Genomic DNA, 24,880 nt, shown 5'->3' with positions numbered 1-24,880 from the left:
CCTCTTTGCAGAGTTGGGCTCAAGCACTAGACTACACAGAGCCCTCAAACTCCATTACCAAGACCGGCTCAAGGCTACTTTCCTCCACTGCTCCATTGAGCCAAATAGTTGGGAGACAATTGCCAAAGATCACCCAAAGTGGCAGCATGTCATCATCCAGAGAACAGACGTCAAGAGGTAGAGGTCAGATGCCAATGATACAAAGAGCAACTAGCATTTGTCCCCCACCAACTCTCCCCTGCAATAAATGCCTCTGGCTCTTTTATACTACCCATTGCCTGAACAGTCACCTCAGGCACCAGTACTCTGAGTATATTCCCAGATTCAAATTGGCTTAGGTGGTGAGTTAGATTAATCTTTGGAGCATTGGCTGAAATGCTTAGCAATAGCTATTCTCAGTTCTGCCATTCTGTTTAAATTCTGTTGAGGGTAGCTTTGCTTTTCATCCTTTTCAGGATCCACCAGTCTACTGCCATGGCTGGAATCATTAGTATGTCAGATGAGATACCTTATGGTATTTTTTCCACCCTTTTTGCTTTGAGTTCAAACTCATACCATAGCCTACTTGCAAGCTACTTAATCTATCACTCAGTTTAACACCACTTCCTGATTCTTATCACAAAAATTCTGGCTAGATCATAGGTGTGAGGATACCTCCCCTCCTTACCACAAGTCTTGGCAATCCTGTAAAGTGTCAAGGTTATTATCTTTCTTTCTGATTCAGTTTAAAAAAAAAAAGAAATCTCATTTCATCATCATTTAATTTGTATCCTGTAACTGTTTGCCTCATATAAATAATTTGTATGAAAAGCCTCTTGTTGATAACTGACTGAATTCCATGATGTTTTTACTTTTGATGTAACTTTTTCTGTTTATATATTTAAATTTTTTTTTCTTTAGTAGTTCAATCTGCTCTTTCAGAACTTTTGAGACTAGACTAATAGGAAGAGGAGAGAAAGTTTCTCTCAGATTGTAAACTTGTTCCAAAGGCTTTCAACAGAGTATTTTCTGCTGAAGGCATCCATCAACCATGTGGTGGTGTAAATTACTACATTTTATATGGGTAAGGCTGTGCAGTTATGAAATCAGCTTTCCAGCCACATGGTCTTTGGGTTCAGTCTGTGTGGCACCTTAGACAAGTGTTTTCTGCAATGGCTCCAGGTCATTTAAAGAGTTGTGAGTGGATCCAAAGAGTTGTGTTAGACAGAAACTGAAAGAAGCCTGTCATATACGTGTATATATACATATATATATATTGTGTCATCCCACAAATGATGCAGTTTTTTTATGCTTCTTTTATTTTTCAAAATTGAGATAAACAAAGTTCTTTTTAATCTAAAATATACCTTTCTTCATTTTCTACAATGCTCTTCCATCTATCTGGTAGACTTGCTAAGCTCCTCTTCCAAAATTCACTTGTCCATGACGGAAAATACTCCTCCACTACCATTCTGACTTTGTCTACAGAATTCATATTTTTTTCCATCCAAATGATTTTGAAGACTGCAGAATAAATGATAATCAGATGGGGCAATGTCCAGCAAATATGGTGGGTGGGGCATCATTTCCCATTCAAACTGCTCTAGCCTTTGGAATATCATCCTTGCTGCATGTGGTCAAGCATTATCCTGATGGATGAACACCTTTCATTTTGAAACCAAAGATGGTCGCTTTTCTTCTAGTGCTGACTTGAATGACTGGTTGAATGACCAAATCCAAGCTTCTCTGCTAGTTCCTCAACAGTTATGATGGGATTTTATTCGACCTGGTTTTGCAGGACATCCTCTTCGAGCTCTTCAAATCTTCCAGGATGAAGCTTATCTTCTAGGCTGTAGTTTCCAGCTCGAAATTTCTAGAACCACAGTTGAAACTGGCTTACACTTACTGTCCGATCCCCATATACTGCATTAATATTCCTTGCACTTTGCATTGCGTTGCTGCTTTTATTGAACTCATAAAGCAAAATATGCTGAATATGCTCCTTTGTTACTTCTATTATAGCTTCGAAAAAATAACTGTTAAAATCGAACTTGCACTCTTCAAAATTTGCACTAAGAATAAGGACAAGGTAAAATTACTACCTGCTTTTATAGCAAGTTGATGCAGGTAATTTATCTCGCCTCCCCCTCCGACTTTTAGTTCATGCAATTCAAAATACTGCATTACTTATGGGAGGACCATATGTATGTATGTACGTACATACGTATGTGGTGTGGGAGTGAGGGAGAGTGTGTTTGTGTGTGCGCGTGCATGTCAGTCACTTTGACTTGACATCATCTAATTGTTGTAAACGAATGTCATTTATTCCCAATATTCTGTTAAAATGTGATCTAGCCATAATGAGATATTACCTCATTTGGAAACAGGTAAGGGTTGGTAACAAAAAAGGCATCTGACCATTCTTTCTTTTATTTGTTTCAGTCATTTGACTGTGGCCATGCTGGAGCATCGCCTTCTGTTGAACAAATCGATCCCATGACTTATTCTTTGTCAGCCTAGTACTTATTCTATTGGTTCTTTTGCCGAACCGCTAAGTTATGGGTATATAAACACACAGTTGTCAAGTGATGAGGGGACAAACACAGGCATACAAACATACACACACATGCACACACACATATATACATACATATATATATATATATATATATATATATATATATATATACGACAGGTTTCCTTCAGTTTCCATCCACCAAATCCACTCACAAGGCTTTGACTGGCCCGAGGCTATAGTAGAAGACACTTACCCAAGGTGCCATGCAGTGGGACTGAACTCAGAACTATGTGGTTCGTAAGCAAGCTACTTTTCACACAGTCACTCCTGCGCCTATAGAAAATTTACCTCCATTTACCTTGTCTGACCCATGCAAGCATAGAAAAATAGATGTTAAAGTGGTGATGGTATCAATTACAAGTCAGCTGTCAGGATTTCATTGTCCGTGCTTTGATTTTGCCAATGACATCATTATTTCTCACAGCATGGACCTTCAAGTATTTACTCACAAAATTATTTCTGAAAAAACCTCACTAAGGTGAAGTGAAATTTTCATCACACACTATATTCAACAGTGTTTCAACATTTTCACGTAATGTTTTTTTCTGCAATGTTCTTCCTCTAAGAAATAATTCAGTCATATTATTAAAACGTTCAACAAAACTGAGTACGCCTACTTGGTTATTTATAAATCAACTTTTGGAGTATGCGCATGAAGGAGAGAATGAGTATCTTCTGAAAGATAGATAATACAAGTAAATAAAGCATGTATATATATATATATATATATATATATATATATATATATATATATATATATATATATATATATATATATGGTACGAAGGAATCTGGAAATCCAGACAGTTATCTTATGCAGTAATCTGTGAACATTGCTTATCCAAATGTGTAGGTGAAGAAGGGAAACTTCCTTCAGTAGAAACAGTAACTTTGCACAAACTATTTTCATTTGATTACAAGTGTTAAGACTAAATGACTGTAAGTTAGTCATTATTTAGTATATATTATTTAATCAATATGATATTATCATCATTCTCTTCCATGTCTTCAAGTATGTCTTCAAGTATGCCTTCAAGTTATATACCTTGTCACCCAAACATTAGTGAAACATTTGAAAGCTATGGAATAAATGCAATACTAACAAATTCATTCTTCATTTGTTATATCTATAAATAGATATCATCATGGCATAAATATGTATATATATATATGTGTGTGTATGATATATATATATATATATATATATATATATATATATGACAGGTATGACAGTCATATGACGGTATGACAGTCTGTTACAGTCTGTCATACCGGCCATGATGAAATACCACAAGGTATAGAAAATACGTATTCGCCTTTATATATTTAATCCTTTATATTGAACACTCAATATTTCATATATTCAATAAGACATATTCCATATATTCAATAAGACATTCAATACTTCATTTCATTGTACCATCCATTTTTATATTATATATTATATATTCCATATTCTATATCCCACATTAATTTTACAAGAGTATAAATAAAACATAAAAAACAGACAGAGTTGGAATTCTTTTAAATAAAATTATATATATATATATATATATATATATATATATATACAGGCACACACACACACACAAACAGCTATACAATTAAATGATTTTGTTTTGAATATCACTTGAAAGTGATATTCGTTTTCAATATCACTTCAAAGCTGAGAAAATGTATTCTTATACTGGCAAACTAACAGACATGGGAAACAGAAAAATTTGTTCAGAATAGGTTTCTCATCATTCACTCAAACATAATACTTTCAATCAAAATAACGGTTCCGTTCTGCCTACTCTGGTTTTGATTGAGAAATTCTATTGTGTTATATATAATCTTTTTAAAGGGATCAATGCTTTATGCTAATAGATAATTTAGGTGCTAGCTTACTTTTTTATGTAACCTTCCTTAAATAACTTTAAATATCTAAAATTAAATTTTAAAGCATTGGCCTGAACAAATGAATGTAAACTTTTTAATTTCACACACACACACACATACACTCTCTCTTTCTTTTCTCTCTCTCTCTCTCTCTCTCTCTCTCTCTCTCTCTCTCTCTCTCTCTCTCTCTCTCTCTCTCTGCTGGTTTCTTCTTATTGCTTTATGTGTGAAGTAGTCAAGAAAACTCTGGGGTCACATGACTGAATTCAGGTCTTAAGAAGGGATTAAAAAATTCTCCATTGGTTAAATCTTTTTAGAAAGCAAATGTAGTTGCGTGGTAAGAAGTTTGCTTCCCAACCACATGATTCCAGGTCCAGTCTTCTACTAGTGACTTCTACTATAGCCTTGGGCCGACTAAAACTTTGTAAGTGGACTTAATAGAAGGAACCTGAGAAAAACCCTTTGTGTATATATATATATATATATATGTGTGTGTGTGTGTGTGTATGTATGTGTGTGTGTGTGTCTTTGTGTCTGTGTTTGACAACCAGCATTGGTGTGTTTACGTTCCTGTAACTTAGCAGTTTGGTACAAGAGCCCCAAAAAATAATCATCAGGCCTTAAAATATTTAAGCCCCAGCTTGGCCACAGTCTACTGATTGAAACAAGTAAAAAATAAAAGATAAAATGTGTACTCTTCAATGCCGAATAATCATACAAGATATATCAGAAAGCCATAAAACAAACTCATAAATTGACTAAATATGCTTTTCTCATCTAAATCAGTCTCACTATGAGGAAAACCTCAGGAATAGGCAAGTTTTTGATCTCTGCAGTACAGTACAGGACAGGAAAAACATCAGCACTTCAAGAGGAAAAAATGTTGACGTGTCTGCTGGCTTAACATGGTTGGAAGGCAAGCAGTAAAATATCTGTTTTCTTTGTCTTTCTCTTTCTTGACCACTCACCCATTTTTTTGTTTCTCTTCTCGAAAATAATAGAATACAAAGGAAATAACATCACTTTTCTTGTTATGATTGAAAGCAAGCAGTAAAAACTTTGCTTTCCCTTCTCTAGGTTTCTTTTGACAACTTTATACTAAGAAATGAAGGAATGCGAAATAAAAGTAAATATGAATCTAGTGGAAATTATCAATAATCAATTATGATATATTGCACAAAAATTATCTATTGGGGAAAAATAGTAAGGCATGTAGTGCATGCATTGCATACATAGACCTTTCATCTCTGATATATATGTGTGTGTGTGTGTGTATGTGTGTGTTTGTAGAGGCACAGGCATGGCTGTGTGGTAAAAAGTTTGCTTCTTAACCACATGGTTCCGGGTTCAGTCCCACTGCATAATACTTTGAGCAAGTGTCTTCTACTATAGCCTCAGGCTGACCAAAGCCTTGTGAGTGGATTTAGTAAGTGGAAACTGTAAGGAGACCGTTGTGTGTGTATGCATGTATGTGTGTGTCTATGTTTGTCTCCACCACTGCTTGACAATTGGCATTGTATGTTTATGTCCCCATAACTAAGATAGAATAAGTACCCGGCTTTAAAAATTATGCACTGGGGTTTATTCATTCAGCCAAAATTCTTCAATGTGGTACCCCAGCATGGCCAGAGTCTGATGACAGAAACAAGTAAAAGATAAAAGATATATGAAAAAATGCAAATGAAGAATGGAGGTTATTGTTGGTATTTAATTCATTGTATGTGTATGTATGTATGTGTGAATAGACACACACATACATACATATGTATACATTTTGTGTCTTCTCAATGTGTTTCATTGTGCTCTTCACATATGAAACTGTTTGTGCTTATCAAAACCTGTCATATTTCCACTTTATATATATCCATCACAGTTCCTGCATATGTGCATAAATGCGTGTCTGTATATACATAAATACACACACACACACACACACACACATTTAAATCTGCATGTAACATGCACTCATAAATGCATACATATACATGTAAACAAACAGAATGTTTTAGCTTTTGAACTACCCTGAAATATCTTCATTTTTATGCTATTCAAATCTCCAGCTACTGTAATAAATAATAAAACACTGAAGCATTTTAACATGTTCATATCAGAAATCTACATTTGAACTATATAGATAAAATAACCTTCAAGCCAATCCATAATGGGCAACTGTGGATATATCAAACTAGAAGAGAATATTTAAAGCACTATTCTCATATTAAGTCTTCCCTGTTTTAAAAAAAATTACTAAAGATAAAAAAAAAACGAAAACTTTATCATTTGCATTATTTAGTATTTTGATATTGGTAATAAGTTATATAAAAGTTTCAGATGAATTTATGATACAAATGTGTGGTTTATGATTCAATATTGTAAATATAGAATAGTAAATAGATTTCCAAAGCAAAGAAATGTAATTCAAGCAAATTGTCAAATGTATTTTCAAAAAGTAATTCTTTATTATTATTGTTGTTATTGCTACTGCTGCTACTACTGCTACTACTACTACTACTACTACTACTACAGAGAAAATGTGTTTCTTTGGTTTCATATATCATTCCACTGAAGGTAGAAATTTTGGTTTCAAATATTGGTGCAATGCCAGCAATTTCAGGGGAGAGAGTAAGTTGATTACATTGACCCCAGTGCTCATTTGGTACATCTCAAATGGATGAAAAGCAGTCAACCTCAGAAGAATTTGAACTTGAGATATTAAGACAGACAAAATACTGATAAGCATTTGTTCAGTAACAATTCTACAGCTCACCACTTTACTGAAGGTAGCAGCATTAGTTCTGAATTCTGGCACAAGGCCATCATGTTCAGAAGTGTGGATAAGTTGTTTACATCGACCTTAGTGTTCAACAGATGCTTATTTTATCAACCCTTAAAGGGATGAAAGGCAAAGTCAACTTCAGTGGCATTTGAACCCAGAACATGTAGTTGAACAAATTGCTGCTAAGCATTTTGCCCAGTATGCTAACAAGTATACCATCTCACTGCTTTATTGAAGGCAAAAATATTAAAATGTAAATTATTGAGTACATTTAATCCTGTTTTTCATTCCATCATCTAATAAAAAGAATGTACCATTAAAACTGTGTTACCTATGAGTGGTGGACTTAATCCAACACATGGTTTAATACCCCATCTGGCCCTTAGGTATCTTTAGCAGAACCTACATTATTACAAGCATTTGAGGGTCTGGTCTTCAGTTTGAAGAGAACTTTTTTTTCTCAGTTTGGACTTGTAGGCCTTCCAAAACGAAACCTTAGGTGTTACACTCTTTCCTCCACTGATTAAATAGGAAGAAGTTATTACTTAGCTTTATAATGTACAACTTGGTATATTAGCCTCAATATTCTGCTTATTGTCTGCACCATTATTCTCAACAGAATTCTTCAGTCTTGAACAATTGCTCTCTCTACACAAAGCCTCAGATCTCCTTTACACTAGATTATTGTTAAAGGATACAAGATAAGGCATGTGCATGCATATGCACACACAAATACATGTACCCCTTAATGGTAATCTAGTTTTCATTTTGATAGATGCCAAATGAAATATTTAGTTTTTATAATGCATTACAATTACCAAATATTTAATTCCACATGCATTACAATTACTGAATATTTCATTAATAATTATTGAAATTATCAGATATTAAATTGTACTTACATTGCAATTATCAAAATATTTGGCACTGTCATGGTATTAGCTGTCAGAAGTGAAAGTAGAAAAATCTGACAAGGAACTTTACTGCTGGTTTGAGTTGATTCTTTGGGTACTGACTGGCCGGAGCTATCTATCTGTCTTCCTATCTCTTTATCTATCTATCTCTATATATCTATCTGTCTATCTATCTATCTATCTATCTATCTATCTATCTATCTATCTATCTATCTATCTATCTATTTATCTATCTATCTATCTATCTATCACTCGTCCATCTTCGTTTGTGTCCGTAGAATTTATCAAATTAGAAAACGCAAATTTATATAAAAATATATTTTCTGAAATTGCAAATTATTTAAAATATAAAAATATAATTTTCAACAGAGAGAATTTATCAAAATAGAAAACAAATGAAGTTTGAAGTTAAGTTTAAAAATAAATGTGATACTTATGCTCCGTAGATACTTATACTCTGTAATGTTTCAAATGCATGGATATAGGTGTCGAATTTGTTCCAATAACTTTCTGAAGATTTCGTCCTTAAATTCATAACACCACATGAATTCTATGAGATGCAACTGAAGTAAATTTCAGGCTGTTTCATTCAAATATTTAATTTCACAATTATCAGAGTCTGGTACTTATTCTATCAGGATCTTTTGCCAAACCTCTAAGATATGGGGATGTAAACAGACCAACACTGGTTGTCCCGCTCACAAAGCTTTGGTCACCCTAAGACTATGGTAGAACACGCTTGTCCAAGGTGCCATGCAATAGGACTGAACCTGAATTTGTGGGGTTGGGACGTAGACTACTTACCACAGTCACATATAATCCGATATCCACTGATAAAGTTCTGGAACAGTATGCAATCCTAAAACAACTGAAAATATCCTAAATTTCATAGCATTTGAAAATAAATGCTCAATTTACTAGAAATAACTGCCAAATTTTTCTTACATCACACCAAATTTGGCAAGGAAGGAGATTCAGTAGGAAATATATACACAGATCATAGGGATACTCATTCATTTTTAACCTGGGGCTAAACATCAATATGCACATAGAAGACACACAGTACTGAACATATACATACATATTACATCATGTTTCTATATCTCTCTCTCTACTTCACAGGAATACTAATGACTCTATTATTCAGCAACCTGGTCGGAATGTACAGATACAGATCATAGGCCTACTCATTCAGAGTTAACATGGGGTTAAACAACAACATACACATAAAAGACATGCAATACTGAACATGTATATTCATATTAAACTGTGTTTTCATCTTTCACTCACTCACTCACTCTCTCTCTCTAATTCACAGGGATACTAATGGCTCTATTATTACATATATTTGTAGGTTTGAAAGAGACCAAGTGATTGAAGGTCCTCCATATGCAGGACAGGATCGACACAATGGAGAAATTGCAGCATTTCATTTAAGCAGGTAATTATGTGTATGCATATGTGTGTGTATCTTGATGTTTGTTTGCTTCACAATTGCTTTTTTTTTTTTTTTTAGCATGGTTAAATGAATGCATCTTATCAAGGCATTGTTTTACAGCCAGATATTTTTCCTGTTGTTAACTTTTATCCCTTTTTCAAGTTAGGAAGATTTTCTTTCCACTTATCTTTGAAAATACAAAACTACCTAGCAATTTGTTAACCAGGAAATGTTAACAAACAGCACCAGCCATATCTCAGCTCAGTGTAGAATGTAAACATGCATATACACATAAATGTTTGTGTGCACACACACACGTGTACAATAAGCTTTGTGTAGTTTCTGTCTACCAAATTTGCCCTTAAGGCATTGACTGACATTTGGCTATAATAGACACGTGTCAAAAGTGCTGTACCCTGGGAATGAACCGGAAACTACATGCTTAGAAAGTGAACTGCTTAGCCACACAGTCATGCCTGTATCTTGTGTCTATATTGTTTTTAATGTCTTACCCAGAAGAAGAAGAGCAACACCCTTGAATCTTTATAGAGTCTCTAAAATGGATGGGATAAAAAGAAGTGAGGCAGTTATGCTCAGACAAGACACCTTGTAAGAATTTACTTAATGAACCCAGTAACTGTGAAGTTAAGATATTAAACTACCAATTATTTGATGATAAATTACCATAACTATCATTTAACATTACCACAACCATCATTTAACACTGCCTTTCTCTTTCTGAAGTTTTTTGTTCCCTATGGAGCCAGGAAATCTTGTATCTCCTTTATAGCAAGACACCTGTTTCTGCCTCTCTGTCACATTCTAACCTTTTATCATCTGACACAAGATCACCTCCTCCAATGTTCCCTCCTCTTTCAAAATTCCTTGTTTTGCAAGATACTTGGTGACCCTGCTGATGCCATGTAAAAAGCATCCAGTCCACACTATGAAGTGGTTGGCATTTGGAAGGGCATCCAGCTGTAAGAACATGCCATAACTGATCCCACCCATGTTGGTGCTGCATAAAAAGCACTCAGTCCACTTTATGGGGCGGTTGGTGTTAGGAAGGGTATCCAGCTGTAAAAGCCATGTCAAACACAATAGCCTGGTGTAGTCTTCAACCTGGCCAACTCCTGTCAAACCATCCAACCCATGCCAGCATGGAAGATTGACGTTAAATGATGATGGAGTATTGGCCATCAGTGACTTTTCTTCACTATACTCTGGGCTGTCTTTTTTGCTTGTCTCTAGTTGGATCCCTGCTTTTCCAGGTCTGTCTCAGATCCTCTCTGTCCTACCTCTGGCTATTTTTAGGGCATCCTTTCTTCCACCTCCCTTGTTGATTCCAGATCAGTCCCTGACATCATGTTTCTCCTGATAGAAGGTCTTCTTCTCCCAGATCTTATTGATTTTGAAATATTGATAGTCATGGCCAATGCCAGTGTCAAATCATAGTCGTGGCTGATGCCAGTGTCACGTACCTGGTACGTAAAAAGCACTCTTTGAACTTTGGGCCTCACAGAGGCAGTGACAAGTGACTGAGATCTTTGGCAATATACCATGTTTGAGAAGGCCTGTCAAGCCAAGTGAGATTATAGTCATGGCCGAAGCCAGTGTTTCATAACTGGCACCCATGCTGATGGCACATGAAAAGCACCCACTACACTCTTGGAGTGATTGGTGTTAGGAAGAGCATCCAGCTGTAGAAATCATGCCAAATTAGATTGGAACCTGGTGTGGCTTCCCAGCTTACCAGTTTTCAGTCAAACTGTCCAACCCATGTCAGCATAGAAAACAGACATTAAATGATGATGATGCTTTTGTAACTTTGCTTTTTTCTAGGTAAGGGTTCAGTGTGAGAGACCCTACCAGAAACTTGCACTCCACTGGTATAACTCTCAGGTTCATTGAGGCATCGGCATCACCACATTACAACAAGGACTAAATTTGTTTAGTTAAAAACATGTAAAATTCCTATTGCATGATTGTGTCCTTTGTGGTTTGAAGAGATTCAAACTTGAAAAATTCTCCTGAGATAAATTTAATGTAGTTATAACTATGCTTAACTTATATACCTTATTACAAAAGAATAAACAATTCTAAGCACATTTTATGATGACAGCAATAATAACATATATTTACATTTGTTTTAAGTTTTTACAGTGGTGTTTAACTGTATCAACTCTTTAGTATTCAAGTTACTCTGTCAAATGCAACACTTATTTATTCAAATTGTTTTGAATTAATCATGCAATATTTCATAGCTTCAAGATTTAAATGATTTGAGTGTTTATCTTTAGAATGACATTGTAGAGTAGATGTGAGAGGCTGGGTCTGGCCTTTTTGAACATAAAACATGGGCCAGATATGGCTGCTTTAAATGGCAAAAGGTTACTTTAGGTTATGTGGTCAAGAAGCTCACTTTGCAGTCACATGGTTTTGGGTTCAGTCCTAGTGCATGGCACCTTGGTCAAGTGTCTTCTGCTATTGCTTCTAGCTGACCAATGCTTTATAAGTGATCAATACCTTGTTAGAAGATCAGAACTGTGTTGTAGCCTGTTGCACATATATGTGTGTATATCTTTATATTTGTATTTGTCCCGCTTCCACCACTTGACAACCAGTGTTAACTTGTTTACATCCCCATAACTTAGCAGTTGAGCAAAAGAGATTAATAGAATAAGCACCAGACACAGACTTCGTGAAAAATAGTACTGAGGTTGATCAGTTCAATTAAACCCTGCAAGGTGGTGTCCCATGCATGACTGCAGTGCAATGACTAAAACAAGCAAAAGATAACGATGATATATTAGATTTATCTCAGATTTTCTTATATATGCTGTGTTGTGCAAAAATATTTATTAATAAAAATTCTTAAACAATTTGAGAAGAAAAGTCTTACCCTTCACTCATCAGTGGGTATAACCAGGTTGCTTGTACCATACTTTGGGTTAATTGTTTTAGGCATGGCTACTTTAGCAGCATTATAGGGCAAATCTATGCACTACGCTCAACAGTATTTATTTATTGACAACAAGATATCATGTACATGGATTAAAATTTGGCTCATAGACTTATGAGGCCCCTGGGCTCACTGCTCACTGTTCCAATACCTTAAGATGGCACTAGTTTTAGGTGCCTATGTAGTTATAAGCAGATGTAGGTACCATCTTAGACTCCCACCCTTGGACCCAATAGAACATCAAAGATGTAACAGATGGAGGGAGAGAGAGCAGCACCAGTACGAGGTTGATACTCATTTGCAGCTGAGTATCCTGGAGTACACAATGTGAAATGAAGTCTGCTGCATAAGGATACAACTCACTGCCAGGTCCAGGAATTGAACCCATGATCTTGTGTTTGTGAACCCAATATCCTAACCATCAAACCATGTTTCCCAAGTGGTCACCTAGTTTCAGTGTTGCTTAACTTTGATGATCAGATGAGAACTGGTTTAACATGTTCTTAATGTGATATCGTTGCAAGTGTGTCTAAATTACATTTTTTAAAAGCACCATTTTGACTAAGCTGGCATTGTAGACTATTTATTTGTTGTTGGTAATGTCGTAATGTCTACTTTTCCATGTTAGCATGAAGTCTGCTAAACAGCATATTAACAAGTACTTTGATATTTTATAATTTCATCTTTGAAGCCTAGCATCCTGGAATCTGACTATACCTTTTCCCATGACTTTTTTGGTCTTCTTCTTCCACAAGAACTTTCCTCCAGCAGCTCACATCACATTTTCAACTAATATTTATTATACATCCTATCATAGTCATTGCTTCTGCATCATGTTCTGTAAGTTCACCATCATCAATTCACTGTTTTTTGTTTTTTTTCCAATATCATAATTTTTAACTATTAATGGTGAGATACTATGAATATATTTCCTCGATAAACTTTCCTCGTGGTAAACTTTCCTCATGGTGAACTTTCTTCACGGTGAATTGATGGCAGTGTACTTCCCTTGTGGGGAATTGGTGGTGGTAAACTTACCTATAATCCTCTTGCATACAACAGCTGATATCTTTAGTACCCAACCATTTTCAACACACTTATCTTTTAAGCAGATTAACGTAACACACTCACTGTTTCATACCCACTTTATCCAGCCCCCACTGAACTTCCACATTCAGTGTAGTATCACAGTTTTCACGTATGTGTTTATTTTTACACAAAGAAAAGCCCTGTGTTATCAGACTAGATAGCATTTCAGTGAACCTCTGTGCCTTTATGAAAAAGAAATAAAAGAGAAAACATTATTGCTTATGAGCAGTTATATTGACTTATGGATTGGGTGTGTGGTAAGAAGCTTTCTTCTGAACCACATGGTTCCAAGTTCAATCTTCCTGCATGGCAACTTAGACGAATGTCTTCTGCTACAGTCTTGGGACAACCAAAGCCTTGCAAGTGGACTTGGTAGATGGAAACTGGAAGAAGCCCATGGTGTGTGTATATATATATATGTGTGTGTGTGTCTTTGTGTCTATGTTTGTCCTCCACCACAGCTTGACAACTGGTGTTGGTGTGTTTACATCCTTGTAACTTAGTTGTTTAGCAAAAGAAACCGATAGAATATACACTTAGAAAAACAAATAATTACTGAAGTCAATTCATATGACTAAAAATTCTTATTCTATCAGTTTCTTTTGCCAAATCATTAAGTCACAAAGACAGAAACACACCAAGAAACACTGTCAAGCAGTGGTAGGGCACAATCGTACACGCACGCGCGCACACACACACACACACACACACACACACACACACAATACATACATATGTGCATGCACAACACACATGTATATGATGGCTTTCTTTCAGTTTCCATCTACCAAATCCACTCACAAGATTTTGCTTAGTCTAAGGCCATAGTGGAAGACACTTGCTCAAGCTGCCAAGCAGTGGGACTGAACCCAGAACCACATGGTTGGGAAGCACACAGCCATGCCTATGCCAGTATATATATACACACATATATACACACAGACCACACAAAGGTGTATACGTAGTGTGTCCGTGTCCATGTGTGTCGAAAATAGATCAATAATGAAAACTCTAGCAGCTTTGCTTAATTTTAAAATATAATTACATGAAGAAAGTGAACACTATTCTTTAGGCTAGGAATTTATATTTCAATTAATACTTAACTATGTCTTCTGTTTATTTTCCTACTTATATAAATAGTTTCAGGCCTCAAGACTTGTCTAATTGAAATTACTTTTAGCATATTATCATGGCTTAGTATTGCTCAGTTATGCTGTCAGTAGCATATTAAAACATTATTCAATTTAGCTTAGTTGTATAGTTTAAATCTTAATTTTGATTTTGCTGTTTGCTTCTTGCTTGGATGCAAACATGGTTGTATGGTTAAGAAGTTCACTTTGCAACCACATGGTTCCAGGTTCTATCCCACTGTACAGAACTTTCCTTATAGTATTAGGTTGCCTAATGCCTTTTGAGGGAAATTTATGAAACATGCTGTGTGGAAATCTGTCCTGCATGTGTGCATGTATATGCACACAGACACACACACACACTCAAACACACACTCACGCAATCACAGAAACAAACTTCCACATGAAAGCAGGGTATAATCTATCAAATTATACTTGCATGCAAGTGATTACTAAGCTATGTATATCCAGCCAACCATCCATCTATCCGTTCATTCATTTGTCCCTCCATCCATTTATTTATCTGTCTATCTATCCATCTATATGTCTATTTATCCATCCATCCATTTGTCTGTGGAGGCGCAATGGCCCAGTGGTTAGGGCAGCAGACTCGTGGTCATAGGATCGCGGTTTTAATTCCCAGACCGGGCATTGTGAGTGTTTATTGAGCGAAAACACCTAAAGCTCCACGAGGCTCTGGCAGGGGATGGTGGTGAACCCTGCTGTACTCTTTCACCACAACTTTCTCTCACTCTTACTTCCTGTTTCTGTTGTGCCTGTAATTCAAAGGGTCAGCCTTGTCACACTGTGTCACGCTGAATATCCCCGAGAACTACGTTAAGGGTACACGTGTCTGTAGAGTGCTCAGCCACTTGCACGTTAATTTCATGAGCAGGCTATTCCATTGATCGGATCAACTGGAACCCTCGATGTTGTAAGCAACGGAATGCCAACAACAACAACAACCATTTGTCTATTTATCCATCCATCCATCCATCATTTGCAAGTGAGTTCAGCATGGCAGCTTGTAACACACATTCACTAATTGTTTTAGCTACCAGAGTAGTTGTGAGCAGATACAAGCATGCTCTGCCTTCCCAGTAACAATAGAACATTGTGCATATGATGGCCGGAAGGCAGCAAAGCTGCACTAACTCAAGGTTGGTATTCATTTACAGATGAATAGACTGGAACATCATGAAGTATACACTTATCAGTTAAAACTTCAATGTATTTTTCCACTATTTCACTTAGATGAATGTTTTGGTATCCTACTGGTATTAACATTCCGTCCATATTGATGTGACTGAAGTAAATTTCCTTGCCTAAGAACATTGTCTGATATTAGTAATAACTCACTACTTATTTGTTCATTTGATTTTACTTGTTTTTCCATTCTAGAATAGGTTAAACAAATATATATCATTTAGGCATTGGTTTACAGCTGAATGCCCTTCATGCTTCTAACCCTTACCTGTTTTTCAATAACAGGATCTCTTATTCACACACCTTCAAAAATATAGAGCCAGCAGTCATTTCATCGACAAGGAAACAGTAATAAACTTCACCCTTTGTAGCTCACTGCTTTTGCATACAATGCATGCTGGATGTAAACATCCAGTCAGGGATGCAGATGCAGCTTTGTCTTTCATCCTTGTGTGGTTGTCCATAAAATGTAGCTATCCAATGTAGCTGAATTGTTACAGCATTGGATGGGATGCTGGCTTGTGGTAACTGATCCACCTATTTACTTTCTGATAGCAATACCTCTGATGACACTGGTTCCAAGCTGCTTTTCTTTTGACAACACCAGTGTTGTGAGGAGGTGAGTCTTACATGTATGGGCAGCTGCCTAACACTCCTCCTCCTCCTCCTCCTCCTCCTCTAAAAGAGCTTGCCCAGATCTCTGCATTGAATAGAAACTTTCTCAGTGCAAAAGCTAACGATCAGTCATGACTGAAGAAGACTTCAAGAATAAAATTAAAATGACTGGAAGCAAATGAGTGTATTTTGATTTTACCAATTGTGTAAACATTTCTGCTTACTTGTAAAAGTGTATGTACCTGTGCATATGTACCCATCTAGATTTTCATAACATTAATTCAGATCTTACAAATGTGCAATACCATTGTAGCCTTCCAGTAGATGATGGATAAAATGCATGCTTTATAAAACTGCAGCTATAATAGATGTCTTCTCATGGGATAAAAACAGGATTAAATTAATGTCAGGTACATACAAATGTGCATAGATTTTATTTTGGTAGCAACAATTGCTGCATTTGTATAGCTTTCATTAATACTGATCGAGTGACATTTTGACCAGATAATCCAATCGTTCAAGTAAATCACAAACAGAGCATAGTTGATAGAAATTGAATTATTGTTTAAATCGTTTGTAGATTTTTCGAATTGTAAACCTGTGTAAACAGCATTGCTTTCCTCATCATTGTCAGACATAAAAATCAACATCATTGTCATCACTATCACTATTATTCTTAGTACCAGGATTGCCATCATCATCATCACTACCAACATTATCATTATTACCAGGACTACAACTACCATCATCATCATTTTACATTATGGTTGTCATCAGCATCATTTTAATCATTGTCAGCATTGTTGTAAGTGTCATCATCATTATCATCACCTCATGACCAAACGCCACCAATCCATCATCATCCATTGATAGTATGTTTATTGTTTGTAGTTATCTCTTGCATTTGTCAATTCCTCTCAAAATCCTATCACTCTTCAACTTCCAGAATGGTGAAGTCAAACTAGGTGCAAAGAGATTTAACAAAGTATCTTTATTTGATGCACTAATTCTGCTATCCCTCTGATTAATACTCAAGCTCTAGGCTATCCAAAGTATACTGAATGTATGTTTTTCATCTGTTTGAGTCTCTCTCCATCCTTGTCATCACTGTCCTTATTCATTCACCAGTTGTCATTCGCTCTTGAGAATTTTGCAAATCAGAATCTCTTAGCCTTAGCTATGCCTATGGGCTATATCTGTTTGTTTTTTTACCCTTTTAGTTAGGGAGAGAAGGGCAATGCCCATAGCCTTTTATGTTTTCAGGATCCTGAAACTAGTAGGAAGGAGAGATGAAGTTATTCACAAACCAGAGACCTAACCTGAATGCATCAACATATTGAATTTCACTAAAGGCCTCTAAGGACTAGGGAATTGTGTTAAACTGAGCAAAGAATGAAGCTACCACCCAAAAATTCAGAATACAAAAATCTTGAACAAATACCAGACATCTTGTCTCCCATTTCAATAATTCTTCCAAGCCCCACCTAAGACTGGTACTCTATTTTTGTGAACTCTGAAAGGTTAAAAAGCAAAAAGACCTTGGTGGGATTTGAACTCAGCATGCAGAGATCTAGAACAAATGACCACAAAGCATTTTGTCCTATGCAGTTATGACTCAGCCAATTCACTGCATGTATCTTTTGAGTTGAAAGCTTCCTATCATTGCACTATGAATTCATTAGTGGCCCACTCTTTCTTCACACAGTACCACAAGGTTTAGTTATATCTCACACTAGGTTTAGCTTTCCCTTGCTTCTGTATATTAACAACCTATTTTCTATCACATTTAATGATATGCCTTCCTATGCTTAAAATGAGACCATTCCATAAAGTTCAAATAAGACCTATATTAGATTTTGTCATGTAAGTAGTGAGTGTCCTTTTGTTTCCAATCTTCTGTGGAAACATGTAATGTCATGGGGGATATCTTAGCTTGCTTGAAAACAAGTGAGGGTTGGTGACAGGAAGGGCATCCACCTGTAGAGAAGCACCTTGACAAATTTTGCCCAACCCATATCAGCAAGGAAAGTGGGCATTAGATGATGTTGATAATATCTTCGATGGAGTTTATGCTACACACACACACACACACACACACACATTCTAGACCACTTCCAGAAGACAACAAGTCAACTAAATGCCAAAGGTTTAATTACCAACACATTGCAATCACTAGTTCACAAATTTACTTTTTTGTTTCCACATTGATTCATCTATTGCTACTATGATAAAACTTTGAACTAGACATTATAACTGCACACCTTCCCCATATAGGTCCACTCAGCACACACATCTCTTCACCTCTCTTTATCTTTAGTGTGTCTTAACTCCCACACTTTATGTAAAACACTTCACAAAACTTTGCAACCTCTTAGAGTTCCTTCTCCATCTGTATTTGTCCTACAGAAACTGATTTCCACATGCTCCAGTTCAACAAGAAGTGAATCAATCTCACCTCTCTAGTTGGGGCTTGCAACTAGTTTAGAAGATCCTACAGCCAATTTAAGAAGGCCAAGTATACAACCCTTCCTCCCTTGGTTGTTTTATAAAGAAAACAGTCCTACCTTTCCTTCAGTTTTTAGTCTTTTTTCTCCTTCTGTCTTCTTTGTTTATATCCACACTCTGTTATATAAGTATACAAATATTATCTTTGATCAATCTCATCTCAGTCCTCATTCAGGGCAGAGAAGTGAAAGTTAGTAATAAATCTATTAGAATTATTATACTGAATTACCTCAAACAGTTAATATTTTTTTTATTGATTTTTCTTCCCATCAATCACATTCAGCTGATTAATTAATTAATTATCAATTTACCAAGTCTGACAAGTTTGATCATGCATCTTAAAGACTTTTGATTGATATGGAAAGTTTTGTTTCCGTGACATGACATACAGGCCATTGTCTCTCATTGTTATTGTCATTTCTCTTTGTGGCTGGAGACTTCAACGGTCATGTCGGACGTCGTGCTGGGGGCTTCCATGGCATACATGGAGGCTATGGCTTCGGTTCCCGCAACGAGGAGGGAACCAGACTGCTGGAGTTCTGTGATGCAACCAATCTTATGGTCTGCAATACCAACTTCAGGAAACCTGCCAGTCACCTAGTCACCTACCGCTCCGGCAGACACTCTAGCCAAATCGACTACATCCTCGCCAGAAATAGGGAAAGAGGGCGGCTTATAAATGCCAAAACCTACCCTGGCGAAGAATGTACCCCACAACATAGATTAGTAGTTAGCGACTTTGGGATCAAGGCAAAATGGGTGCCCAGAATTAGACAGGCTTGGAGAAGAAGGGTGTGGAAGTTTAAAGACCCTGCAAACGGACAGAGACTTAGAGACAAGTTACTTGAAGCATTTAACGAAATAGAAGGGGATATAGCATCATACAACGTGGAAGACAATTGGAGATTTCTGAGGGACAACCTGTTGAAAGCCACCGACCAGATTTGTGGGTGGTGTAAGGTCCCCTCCCAACCCAGAGTAACGTGGTGGTGGAACAAGGAGGTAGACAGGGCTATTAGACAAAAGAAACAGGCTTGGAAGGACTGGAAGAACGGTGGTAGCAGGGAATTGTACCAATGTGCCAGAAGGGAGGCTAGGCGACAGGTTTATTTAGCCAGAGGGGAAGCAGATAAGGAAAGATTTGCCAATGTTCTGCGCCGTGAGGACCAAAGACTCGAGGTATTTCGTGTTGCAAGACAGTGTAGGAGAGAGAATAGTGATGTTGTAGGAGAGAAATGTGTTCGCATGGATGATGGTACGCTTGCATTAAATGAGGATGCAAAGAAAGAGGTCTGGAGATGCCACTACGATAGATTGCTTAATAAAGAGAATGAATGGGAGAAAGAGAGCCTGCCTTATGTCGACCCAATAGAGGGACCAGCTATCCGAGTTGATAGCACCAGGGTAGATAAAGCAATTAAGAGTATGAAGACCGGGAAAGCCCCCGGCCCATCAGGAATCACTGCAGAGATGCTCAAAATATCTGGCAGTGTTGGCTATAGCCTAGTCACCCGTATTACGAACCAGGTGATACACGAAGGAGTCATACCATATGACTGGTGTAGCAGCATCATAGTCAACTGCTACAAAGGTAAAGGGGACGCTTTAGATACAAATAATTACAGAGGCATCAAGCTGTTAGATCAGGTTATGAAAGTTACAGAGAGGGTCATAGCCCAACTAATTAGGGAGCGAATCAATTTAGATGAGATGCAGTTTGGGTTCGTGCCAGGTAAAAGCACTACTGATGCCTTATTTCTAGTGAGACAGTTGCAGGAGAAATACCTAGCTAAGGATAAACTTCTGTACCTGGCTTTCGTTGACATGGAGAAAGCCTTTGACAGGGTCCCCCGATCCCTTATCTGGTGGTCAATGAGGAAACTTGGGATAGAAGAATGGTTAGTGAGAGCTGTGCGAGCCATGTACAGAGATGCTGCCAGTAAGGTGAGGGTTGGAAATGAGTACAGCAATGAATTCCGAGTAGAGGTAGGGGTCCACCAAGGTTCCGTCCTCAGCCCCCTATTATTTACCATAGTCCTCCAGGCAATCACAGAGGAGTTCAAGACAGGCTGCCCCTGGGAGCTCCTCTATGCTGATGACCTTGCCCTAATTGCGGAGTCACTATCAGAACTAGAGGAGAAGTTTCAGGTGTGGAAGCAAGGTCTAGAATTGAAGGGCCTTAGAGTCAACCTAGCTAAAACCAAAATCCTAATAAGTAGGAAGGTAGATAAAACACAAACCCCTTCAGGTAGATGGCCCTGCTCAGTATGTAGAAAAGGAGTAGGTAGTAACTCTATAAGATGTACCCGGTGCAAGCTATGGACACATAAGAGGTGCAGCAACATCAAAGGCAGGTTAACTAGCAAGTTAGTTTTTGTTTGTGGCAGATGTTCAGGTGCAATAAAGACTGCAAACAAACAGGAAACAACTTCTATCTCATTCCAGGGTGAAAAACTAGAGGTAGTCGATAGCTTCCGCTATCTGGGCGACCAAGTTAGTAGTGGGGGTGGGTGCGCTGAAAGTGTAGCTGCTAGAATAAGAATAGCCTGGGCAAAGTTTAGAGAGCTCTTACCCCTGCTGGCGACAAAGGGACTCTCACTCAGAGTAAAAGGCAGACTGTATGACGCATGCGTACGAACAACCATGCTACATGGCAGTGAAACATGGGCTGTAACTGCTGAGGACATACGTAAGCTCGCAAGGAATGAAGCCAGTATGCTCCGTTGGATGTGTAATGTCAATGTGAATACCCGTCAGAGTGTAAGTATCTTGAGAGAAAAGCTGAACATTAGAAGCATCAGTTGTGGTGTGCAAGAGAGACGATTGCGCTGGTATGGACATGTGGTGAGAATGGAGGAGGATAGCTGCGTGAAAAAGTGCCACACCCTAACAGTTGAGGGAACCCGTGGAAGAGGTAGGCCCAGGAAGACCTGGGCTGAGGTGGTGAGGCAAGACCTTCGTACATTGGGCCTCACCGAGGCGATGACTACGGACCGAGACCTTTGGAAATGGGCTGTGCGTGAGAAGACCCGGCAAGCCAAGTAAGATCGTTGCCAGTGCCCCTGGACTGGTTCTTGTGCGGGTGGCACATGAGATGCACCATTTTGAGCGTGGCCGTTGCCAGTACCGCCTGACTGGCTCCTGTAGGATTTTCGAGCGAGATCGTTGCCAGTGCCCCTGGACTGGCTTGTGCGGGTGGCACATGAAAGACACCATTTCGAGCGTGGCCGTTTTCGTGCGGGTGACACGTAAAAGCACCCACTACACTCTCTGAGTGGTTGGCGTTAGGAAGGGCATCCAGCTGTAGAAACTCTGCCAAATCAGACTGGAGCCTGGTGTTGCCATCCGGTTTCACCAGTCCTCAGTCAAATCGTCCAACCCATGCTAGCATGGAAAGCGGACGTTAAACGATGATGATGATGATGATGATGTGTATTCTGCACTGAAGCAGCTGTGTAAGAAAGAAGTTTCTATCATGCTATGCATGTTCATATTTATATGCCAGTGTATGTGTTTGTGTGTGTGTGTGTGTGTAGAGAGAGAGGAAGAGAGAGAGAGGGAGAGAGAGAGAGAGAGAGAGAGAGAGAGAGAGATATGAGATTCATTTTAAATTATTGGTAAAACCACTCTTAATCTCCTTTTCTATGATAATGATAACAATTTACTGCATAAGCTGATATGAGACTCTTCATGTTGTCCTTCATCTTGCAAGAAATACCAACCACATCATCATCATCATCGTCGTCGTTTAACGTCTGCTTTCCATGCTAGCATGGGTTGGATGATTTGACTGAGGACTGGTGAACCAGGAGGCGACACCAGGCAACCACATCTTTCATAAATCACACACTAATGTTTTTAAAAAAATGAAGCACATGCTAGATTATGTTGTTTTAGTTATACTGCAACTGAAATAAATGCATGATGATCATGGCTAGATCCTTTAAGCATAAGCTTCCTTAATTGGAATTGATTTTGGTGCTAAACATCAACAGCAACTACTCTACAACACTTATGCAGTAAGTTTACTCTGCCTGTACAATACTGAATTTCTCTCAATATGTATATGAATAATTTCATTATGAGATCCATAACTGTTGAATTTTCTTACTGTATATCAAGATACTTTACTCTTTGCCCCATTTTCCCTCCATTTTTCATGTATTAAACTCCCTCTTAGGGGATTCAAAACTGTAAATTCCAATTGAGGTTGAAGTGTAGTTTTGCTTGTTGGAATATAGTTCAATGGACAGTCTTGAATTTATCATAACTTTTAGCTTTTAAGTGTTTCAATCATTAGGCTGTTGCCATACTAGGGCACTACTTTGAATAATTTTAGTCAAATTAATTAACCTCAGTACTTATTTTTTAAATTCTGGTACTTATTCCATCAGTCCCTTTTGCTGGACCATTAAGTTACAAGGATGTAAACACAATAACACTGGTTGGCAAGAAGTGGTCAGGAACAAACACAGATATACACATGCATGTGTGTGCACACAACAGACTTCTTTCATTTTCTGTTTATCAAATCCACTCAGAAGTTTTTGGTCAGCTTGAGGCTATAGTAGAAGATACTTGCCCAAGGTGCCACACAGTGAGATTGGACCCAGGACCATGTGGTTGAAACGCAAACTGCTTACCACATAGCCATTCCTGTGCCTACATGACCACACAAGACTTCAAGAATAAAAAAAGAGGAGAGAAGGTTGGGTAAGTCGTGTACTAAGAATACTGGTTAAACTTACTTTCACTTACCTAAATCATATATTACTTTAACTCCTCTCACAAATCACTCACCTGGCATCCTTATTGCCTTCTTAAGTATCTGAACATAGGATTGTTAAATACTTTCCTAGAGAAAAAATTTCAAGTTTTGTATTTCTGTTACCAAGTACTCTTCATATAGCTACAGGCAGACATCAACTTAAGTTTGTAATTTGGTTCCAAGACATGCAACTTGAATTGAAAAATGACATAATATGAAAAAACATTTAAAAGAATTTATCAGCTTATATCTGTTTTAATAAATGGTTTATACATATTTTCACATGTGTTTTATTTGATTTTCCATTTCAGTATTGGTTTTTGGTGTTTTTTTACTTTTTTATTTTTTATGCTTTTAAATATCTTTGTTGGATAAATCGACTGAAGTTGAAACTTATTTTTACCATATATTTCTTTAAATAAAAATGATGTAAAGTAAAAATTAAAAAAAAGCATAACACCATATGACATAAGTTGAAAGATGCCTGTAGTTCCATTTGATAATGCAAACTGAAACTTCATCCACTCTTTTATAACTTCAGAGAGTGTGTACTCCAAAATCAAACAATTTCACATTCTGAAGAGTATTAAATCATGAAATTTGAGTAAATTTCATGATTAACAAATTTAGTTGCTCTTACTCCCATGCCTTTTTGCCTTATAGAATCAGTGATATTACCATGAGAAAGGTTGAGCTATCTCTTTAGGACTATGAAATTTCTCATCTTAACCCTTTTGTTGTTACCAAATTTCTCTTGAAGTACACTGATTTCAGTGTGTTTATCTACCCATAATGTGCGTACATTGGGCCTCACCGAGGCGATGACTACTGACCGAGACCTTTGGAAATGTGCTGTGCGTGAGAAGACCCGGCAAGCCAAGTAAAATCGTTGCCAGTGCCCCTGGACTGGCTCTTGTGCGGGTGGCACATAAGATGCACCATTTTGAGCGTGGCCGTTGCCAGTACCGCCTGACTGGCTCCCGTAGGATTTTCGAGCGAGATTGTTGCCAGTGCCCCTGGACTGGCTTGTGCGGGTGGC

At 37.5% G+C, this 24,880-nt stretch overlaps 1 protein-coding gene across 5 annotated transcripts in view; it reads left to right on the top strand.

The window, feature by feature from the left end:
- LOC106873822 (glycosaminoglycan xylosylkinase) overlaps positions 1-24,880 on the top strand; it is a 424,441-nt gene that overhangs the window by 348,080 nt on the left and 51,481 nt on the right. For all 5 annotated transcript variants that reach the window (XM_052970088.2, XM_052970079.2, XM_089357711.1 and 2 more), the window contains one exon: positions 9,483-9,569. In XM_052970088.2, coding sequence (XP_052826048.1) covers positions 9,483-9,569 — 87 coding nt within the window. The remainder of the gene's footprint in view (positions 1-9,482; positions 9,570-24,880) is intronic.

This window comes from Octopus bimaculoides, chromosome 1 (assembly GCF_046866305.1).
Source record: "Octopus bimaculoides isolate indiv1 chromosome 1, ASM4686630v1, whole genome shotgun sequence".
NCBI classification, from domain to species: Eukaryota; Metazoa; Mollusca; class Cephalopoda; order Octopoda; family Octopodidae; genus Octopus; species Octopus bimaculoides.
This window is presented reverse-complemented; position numbering and strand designations above follow the sequence as displayed.